This window comes from Barbus barbus, assembly GCF_936440315.1.
Source record: "Barbus barbus genome assembly, chromosome: 1".
Lineage (NCBI taxonomy): Eukaryota > Metazoa > Chordata > Actinopteri > Cypriniformes > Cyprinidae > Barbus > Barbus barbus.
In genome coordinates, this window is record NC_136729.1 from 17,400,448 (window position 1) to 17,409,296 (window position 8,849).

Sequence of the window (8,849 nt, forward strand, 5' to 3'; positions counted from 1 at the left end):
GTAACTGAAAGGGGTTAAATAACAGTCTAACAAACAACAATTACAAATTTCATCAGTTGAAAATTCTCCCTTCCCTGAATATAAATAACGATTTAATTAAATTGTACTTCAAAAACTGTAGTTGTATTCATTTTGCAGTTTCATTAACTTTTAACTTGTAACTATTAACATCGCTGTGTTTTATGCATATTTTTATGCGAATTTACGGACATTTGGGATATCACAAGTTTACCGTGATGCAACAATTTTTTTCGCAAGAAAAAAAAAACTATCTTGATGTACAAATATTTTTCCGTGAAAAACGACAGAAACATAGTGACTGAATACAATTTTAGATGTGCATAAAAATCATGTGACTTTGCCTCAAGTCATGTGACTGAATAACATTTTACGCTTAACAAGAGTCACCGTGGCTCTGTGGTTTATGTCCATTTTTTTTTTTTTTTACGCCAATTTCCCCAGAAGTGAATTCATTTTGGTTCTCTTCAAAATATGAGATAACATGTGATCGATCTATGGATTAAAACACTATAAATATTTTTGCGATATTTCTTTTTTCCCGCATGGGCCTATATTAATCTCTTGAATTGATGGAAGCATCGCAGCTGGCAGGTGTGAAGACTGTCAGACAGAAACTGAAATGAGAGAAGGGAGTATAGTTACCTGTGTGGCACTAGGACACAATTCATTTTCAACGAGAGGTCCAGATCCCTTAAAACTGCCGAAAACCTCTATACTGTTTTCAACCGTGCTTTAATATGCTTAACAATAACATCGCAAACGACAGTTCTTTACTGATCGTTTTACAAGGACAGAACTCACTTGCAAGTCACCTTCAGATCGAGCGCTGGGTGTCAGTATATGCTACACTGCGGTTATTTCCTTGGGTTTCAGAGATTGAAGGAGTTGTACAAATGGAGGAAGATGACATGAAAGTTCGTCTTGATGAGACAAGTCACGTGCAGTATAGCCGGTTTTCATGCAGGGCAGAAATAGCCCTTTTTCTCCCTTATATTTTTCATCAGAATGCAAGGCACATTCGACCATTAAATTTCATACAGTTTCATACAGCCATATCTGGAAGCACAGCAGTGACAGATGGGATCCAGGGTTCATTATTAAGCAAAGATGTTAAAGTATATTACAATTTTAAATTCTTATGAATAACAAAACAATTATGTGGTTCATCTCTTGTGACAGAACTGAATTATCACAAGTTTTAATACTGTGTCCTCATGTTTAAAGTCTGAAAAACTGAAATAGTTTTGAATGACACAGTTTGAAATGTCAACACTGCTTTAAACATAAAGATTACAATTATAATATTAAAATATAAAATTGTTCTAAAATTTTTGTTTTTTTCCATCAGTTAGCTCTGTTTTAGGCTGATGCAGGCTGCAATCAAACGCAATTGGCCATAATATGAATTCTTTCATCACCATTATAGACTGCACTCAAAGTGTGTATGAGAGATTAATTTTCCCATATTTAAGTATATAATTTTTCCTTAAATTGTACATTTATTTACTGTGGCAATCAAATGAGCAGTAAGCTATGTCAAATGAGCAATAAGCTCTATTTTAAGAATTTATCCTAAATTAGAAATGGTGAAGGAAACATTTTAATTCAAAACAGCAAACAAAATGAAATATGTATGGCCTCTATTGATTTCAGAATTCAATATAATTTTGTCAAGAATTAGCCTTCCAGAATCTAGACAAAGTCCAATTTGCTGAACACAATTTATATAGTTAGATATTAAATAATCACTGCCATTCATTTTACTGATCTATCTGTTAAAAAATAGGCATACTAGACTTGTTTTCCGATTTTTTTCTTCTTAAATGAATAAGCTATAAGATATTGTTGGGGTTGTGGGTTTAGCTTTTCAACCAATATGTCACCCTGATAGTAGGCTACTTCGATCCTAATGAGCCACTTGACAAGATAAATCTCACCTTTCCTAAAGGTATCCAAGAACCCATAAAATACCTCACTGAAACACCCTGAATGAAAAAATAAATAAATTAAAAAAAGTTTTCTCCACCTCTTATAATCTCCCGCAGCAAATTAAGATGTTTTTATATTTTTCTGAAACTACAAGCACAGTTATCTGATCATGTCTAGGGAGTGAAACGAATCAATATCGGGTGCACTGTGACTTGTTGCCCCCTACTGACGCGTCTTAGTTCGGGTTTGCGCCTGACGTCACGTCTCGAACGGCAGACAGCTCTCTCTCTCTCTCTCTCTCTCTCTCTCAGCCCGTTCCTGCGTTTACCCCCCTCTCCATCTCTCCTCATTTTGGACTCAAATTGCGGGGCAGCCGGGAGTGGACACTACCTTTTCTCTTTCTGTTTCTACAAGCAATCTTTTCTTCCGGCAACCTGTATGGTGGATATAATATTCAGCTCTTCTTTTTTGGATGATATGGGGGATCATTCCAAAAGTATGTAGCCTATTGCTGTGAAAAAAAAAATCTATAGGCCCTACTAAAACTTTGTTTAAAATTAAACTTTAAATTTGATTCAGTGTTGTTGCATTTGAAAACTGAATGTTAATGATTAGCCTAGAACTACTGCTTCTGCAGTATCTGTCATTTGAGAAAAAGCCTGTCTTGATCTTTTCACAATAGCCCAATATTAGTTACAAAGCTCGATGATTTCGATTTTTATGAAATACTTATAAATTCTCGCCTCTCTATAAGTGCTCAAAACAATGTTCTTTTTCATGCTCAGAGAAGTCCGGACTTGCGATGTGTGTAGGCTGCGGCAGTCAGATCCATGACCAGTATATTCTGCGGGTCTCCCCTGACCTGGAGTGGCACGCAGCCTGTTTGAAATGCGTGGAGTGCAACCAATACCTGGACGAGACGTGCACTTGCTTCGTACGGGACGGGAAAACGTACTGCAAGAGAGATTATGTAAGGTAGGTTTTTTTTTTTTTTTTTTTTTTCTCGGGAAATGTGTGAATTATATTCAGTCGCATAGGTTATGTATTTCATATTTCTAATGATCAAAACATCTGGCAACAGACTGAAAAATTAAATTAACGTGGAGTTAAAAAGCATGCTTGGACTTTCTTGGTTTTGTCACTCCACAAATTATTATTATTATTTTTATTATACATCCAACAGATTGTTCGGTATAAAATGCGCAAAATGCACTTTGGGCTTCAGCAGCAGTGATTTGGTCATGAGAGCTCGGGACAGTGTGTATCACATCGAGTGTTTCCGCTGCTCGGTGTGTAGCCGGCAGCTTTTGCCCGGGGACGAGTTCTCCGTCCGGGACGAGGAACTGTTGTGTCGAGCAGATCATGGTCTGGCCCTGGAGCGCGGATCAGGCAGCAGCCCTCTCAGTCCGGGACACATCCACAGCAGAGGACTGCATATGGCAGGTCAGTATAGCACATAACAACCATCTGACTTACGCCAATATATGTGACCCTGGACCACAAAACCAGTCATAAGTAGCACGGGTATTTGTAGCAATAGCCAACAATATGGGTCAAAATGACCGATTTTTCTTTTATGCCAAAACTCATTAATCATCTTCCATGACGATATTTTGTAAATTTTCTACCATAAATATATCAAAACTTATTTTTTAATTAGTAATATGCATTGCTAAGGACTTCATTTGGACAACTTTAATTAGATTTTTGTTGCACCCTCAGTTTCCAGATTTTCAAATCTCAGCAAAATATTGTCCTATCATAACAAACCATACATCAATGGAAAGCTAATTTATGCAGCTGTTAGATGATATATAAATCTCAATTTTAAAAAAAATTGACTCTTATGACTGGTTTTGTGATTCAGGGTCACATTATATCACAGTCGTCTCGGACACGGACGTAGACATTATAGTAGTAAAAAACGAAATAAAAATAATTTGTTCGGAACGGCTAGGGCTTATTTAGCATAAGGTCAGTTTTGGAAGCACGTAGGCTAAACTGAATGGTAGGCCTAATTATATAGGCTACTGTGGGAGGAATCGTGTAATGTTGTTACATAATAGCTAATTACAGGCTGATCCGCTTGATAACTTTGTTTAGTCAACCACTGATAAGACTGAGCGGCTGGGCCTTAAAAACCGAGAGCTACAAAAGACTCAACATGCTCTTTAATTTCATAATTTACAAATGCATATTTGCAAAATAAATGATCTGTAATGCAATATATTATTGGTTGAATTAAACGTAGCCTAATATTGATATTAACAGTAATTATAGGCTATAGTATATATCATAAGGCCAGATGAATTAATTTGAGGATTTTAAGTTTTAGTGAAAAATGTCTGTCCACTGAATATTTTAAAAAAAAATCTATCTATCTATCTATCTATCTATCTATCTATCTATCTATCTATCTATCTATCTATCTATCTATCTATCTATCTATCTATCTATCTATCTATCTATCTATCTATCTATCTATCTATCTATCTATCTATCTCCAAGTGTTTGTATTCTTGTGTAGGCTATTATTCAAAATGCAAGTGTAATTTTTTTCAACTGCATTGTTACTGTTGACATTTATATTGTCTAGCATATGTTATGTTCTTTTCAAACTTTTTTTTCAAAATTTTAATTGTTATTATTATTTTTAATCATTCATTCGTTTTCACATTTTTGTTCAGCTGATCCTGTGTCGGTCCGGCAAACTCCTCATCGGAACCACGTGCACAAGCAATCGGAGAAGACCACTCGGGTGAGGACGGTGTTAAACGAAAAGCAGCTACACACTTTACGGACGTGCTACAACGCAAACCCGAGACCAGATGCGCTCATGAAGGAGCAGCTGGTGGAGATGACAGGCCTGAGCCCGCGGGTCATTCGAGTCTGGTTCCAAAACAAGCGCTGCAAGGACAAGAAGAGATCTATCCTCATGAAACAGTTACAACAGCAACATGGCGATAAGACGGTGAGTGTGTCTTGCTAATTTAGCCTACCACGTGCGGAAAAAAATACAGACTTTAACCAGTATGGCTCTGAGGGATGCTTGACACTTGATATGACCCGAGATCATTTTAATTGGGTCTGTAATTCGACTGCAGTGTTGGTTTGAAGCAAATTAGCTAGACTCCCCCTACTGTGGGTGGTTTGGGGAATGTTTTAAACTCTATTTCATCTGGAACTGCCCTTACTATAGGCTATATTATAGTTTTCTTTTATTTATCAAAAATAAGAATAAAGCGATTTAACTATGTTTTATGATGCATTATCTCTTATTAAAATGCCGATATGAAATGGTCTGGGCTTTTTGGTCCAGAATCTGCAGGGCATGACGGGCACTGCGCTGATTGCAGGCAGCCCAGTTCGACACAACCTCTCAGTGCCAGGACACCCGGTGGAAGTGCAGACTTACCAACCACCCTGGAAAGCTCTCAGCGAATTTGCACTTCAGAGTGACTTAGATCAACCTGCCTTTCAACAGCTGGTGAGTGGGAAAAAATACAGTTACTTTTGACATTACTTTATGTTTTTATAGGCTTCTTTAATGTAGGCCTACTGTTGTCAGACTAAGATTAGCCTATTATTATTATTACTATTAGCATACTATTATTATTATTATTATTACTATGCCTAGCAATTTTTTTATATATAGTTAATTTTGCCTCTCACTTTCAGGTCTCTTACTCGGAATCCGGTTCTTTAGGAAACTCATCTGGCAGCGACGCGACCTCTCTTTCTTCACAGTTACCGGACACACCGACCAGCATGGTACCGAGCCCGGTGGAGACATGAGAGCGACTGCTCGTCTGTTTCCCGGGAAATCACGAGAACACCTCATATCACGGACGCGGGAAATTCCATTACCATCACCGGACAGCGCCATCAGACGTAGCCTATAGTAAAAACCTGCACTGGGAACAGAGGAACCGTTATTCCTAAAAATCCGTCAACAAGCCGGTGGTGACACAGGGAGTGATATGATGGAAGTGAAACTCTGCATAGTAGACCTACACTAAATGAGGGACCATGCTCACTCGAAATGGAAATTTGTTGTTCATTATGATGGCTGTTGTATCTGTGGTTTTGGACATTTTTTGAAAAAAATCTATTCGAAAGACTCGATTTCAGAAGATGGGATTTTTTTCGTTGTGAAATTTATTGGAGGACCATTTTTGTCTCTGAACAAAATTAAGTTATTGTTATTTATTGTCACATCAATTTGCAAAAAATAAATCAGCACAGAAAATGTTTATTTATAGCTATTTGTGAATGTAAAATGCGTACGAAACGGTTTAATTTGTTCAGAAAAAAGGAGCGGCGGAGTTTAACTAATTAGATAAATATTACGCTATTATAGTAGGCCACTCATTATAATATTATATCATTGGCCTAATTATTACATAATAATAATAATTCGGAGAGAACATTTCTTAGGCTACATTTCCTACTTCTTTCAGCGGAAAAAAATAGCCTGCATAAATGGCTACATTGTAGTACGGCTTAATAAAGATAGGCCTACTTTATATTATAAATCAAGTAGCCTAAATGAGCTAATTTGCCGAATAGAAAACATTTTTAATATATTTAAAATATATAAAATATATAATTAAAACATATTTAATTATATCACGATTTTTAAAAATGAATAGACTAAATGACGTCGTTTTTCGTTGTCAGATTAGATATTTAAAACGATTAGTCCCCTATTCCTTGGCAAATTTACATGTCTAGACAAATGTTTCAGGGTCGCTTGAGCTTTTATTTACTTGTGCCATTACACCAACAAACAAAAGGCTGCCTACATTCAACAGAACCGGAGAGTGATTTGAAAATATTGCAGATTCACCAACGCAGAAAAGCTTAAGCACAAATATGCACAGGAAATTGAGCTGAATTATACTGCTTATTAAATTGCTATTAAAATATTATTATTCGTTAACAAGTCGATATTTTAAAACACATTCACGAGTTAAATTTACGTGAATTTTAAGAAAAAACTAAAGTTTTTGTCATTTCAGTCATTTAGGCCTAACTGTGAGCGCTTACCGTTTTCAAAATATACTGCAAATTTCAAGGTCAGCAAGATTTATTCCTAAATCAGATTTTCTCTAAGAAGACGGACTCGAAAAGTTACTTACGTAATCTTGATACCTGACACAGATTTGTTTTTGTTTTTAGCTACTTCTGCACAATCCAAACCTTTCTTACTAAAGAAAGGGTTCACAAAACCCAAAAGAAGACAAAACTAAATACGCTGCTAAAGAACAGAAGTTTTTATATAGGCTAGTAGGCTTCAGGTGTTATTGATACAGGTCCAAAGAGACAAGATAGCACTTTTTAGCTTGTTCTAGTATGCTAATTAATCAGCCAGAGACAGAGAAGAAGTAAGGCAATGATGGGAAGGCATTCAAGGATGAACCTGTGTAGGATTTAAAGATAACCTGAATGTGGTTCTCAGCTCTCACAATGTTTTGCAATACATCCAGCTACAATTAGCTCTGGCCACTTGTCATCAGATCATCTGAACCAGAAATAAGCAGTTGTAAATGGGGTTTAGTTGTATTGCCAATTTCAATGATTTTTTTTTTCAATAAGTGTGTGTGTGTGTTTATATTCACGCAGACCTTAAAGCAAAATTTTTAACCTATTTCTTGCAATAGAACAATAAATCAAGCAACCCCACCCATCTGAAGACATACTAAAAATCATGAATTCCCATCAGGAGAATAAACACACACAAAGACACTCCTAGCAGGGCAAAATGGACATGCATTCACACACACACACACACACACACACACCCCATTAAAGGCATGGAGGGAGGTCAAAGCCACCCACTCTACAATAACAGACTATAAAACAGAGTTCACGATGGCTTCAGCATTCACTCTACAAAAAGACTCTGTCACTCAGTCTTAAGGAAATACAAGCATTTGGCATTTGAGGGAAACGGACGTCCAGAATTCTACAAAGTGGCTTTGCAGATATGCCTCTGCATAATCCAAGATACAGAAATAGCTGCACAGTCACCAAAATTTGGAAGCTTCCTTCATATGTGGGCCGGATCAGATCAGACAGTGCTAGGATTTTGGTCACACACAGGTATGGGTGCAAAGCTCAGGCTAAATTAAAGTAGATGGTGGGGGTGAAGCGCTTTGACCATGGCTCCATAAATAATCAGGATTTATTAGATCTTAAAAACACTTTTAACAATACCGACCCTAATGCATTCTATGTTTGATAATGCACTCAGGGCTTTAAGAGCGGGATAAACAGACCTATAACTCTTGTTTTTATCATTCCAGCATGGGGAGAACACAGAATGTGTTCTACAGCAGCGTTCAAAGGGTCACCACAATATTGCTTTCAAATTAATGGCTACCGTCACAGCAAACAAACCATCTTCAAACTGTAGCCACCCCTCCAATTTTGCCAATTGTTCAACATTTTACGTAAATGTTTGTGATAGATATTCACTTTGTGGAATCATCTGACATTCTAACAGTCTGTGGAAATGATATGTAGGACATAACAGTGAAATCTTCTGCCAAAGGTTTTACTTGACACAATACACAATACACAATCTAAACTTGAAAGGAAATTAAATATGTCATTTCAATTTGGATGAACAATATTCCCTTGACTAATCATTCCTTTAGAGGTGTAGTTTATCAAACACATCCGTTTTTTTAAACAGCGTAATAATGAACAGCAATATATAATTCTACAGTTGTCACTGGGTGTAGCCTGAGTGACTGAACATTTCATGTGAGTGTTAAAAGAACAGCCTCTGCCGGTGAATCATCTGAATCTGATGACGATCCTGGCTGTGTTTAATTCACATATTTTTGGGGGGAATGATTCAAGGGTTCTATTCTGTGCCAAAGTGCTCTCAA

The 8,849-nt window shown here is 36.8% G+C and overlaps 1 protein-coding gene across 1 annotated transcript; it reads left to right on the forward strand.

Annotated features, from left to right (window-relative positions):
* The first annotated feature begins 2,309 nt into the window (after positions 1-2,309).
* On the forward strand, positions 2,310-6,202 carry LOC306853957 (insulin gene enhancer protein isl-2b). Its single transcript, XM_079391680.1, has 6 exons — positions 2,310-2,446; positions 2,736-2,925; positions 3,134-3,393; positions 4,638-4,921; positions 5,270-5,437; positions 5,629-6,202. Exons 1-6 carry the CDS (start codon positions 2,389-2,391, stop codon positions 5,743-5,745), a joined length of 1,077 nt encoding a protein of 358 aa, XP_079247806.1. The 5' UTR covers positions 2,310-2,388; the 3' UTR covers positions 5,746-6,202.
* The last annotated feature ends 2,647 nt before the right edge of the window (positions 6,203-8,849 follow it).

Bases quoted from the DNA above. Each gene is read 5' to 3' on its own strand.
- LOC306853957 (XM_079391680.1), top strand. From the start codon at position 2,389: ATGGTGGATATAATATTCAGCTCTTCTTTTTTGGATGATATGGGGGAT. The intron at 2,926-3,133 runs GTAGGTTTTTTT...TACATCCAACAG, and splicing joins TGCAAGAGAGATTATGTAAG to ATTGTTCGGTATAAAATGCG. The intron at 5,438-5,628 runs GTGAGTGGGAAA...TCTCACTTTCAG, and splicing joins AACCTGCCTTTCAACAGCTG to GTCTCTTACTCGGAATCCGG.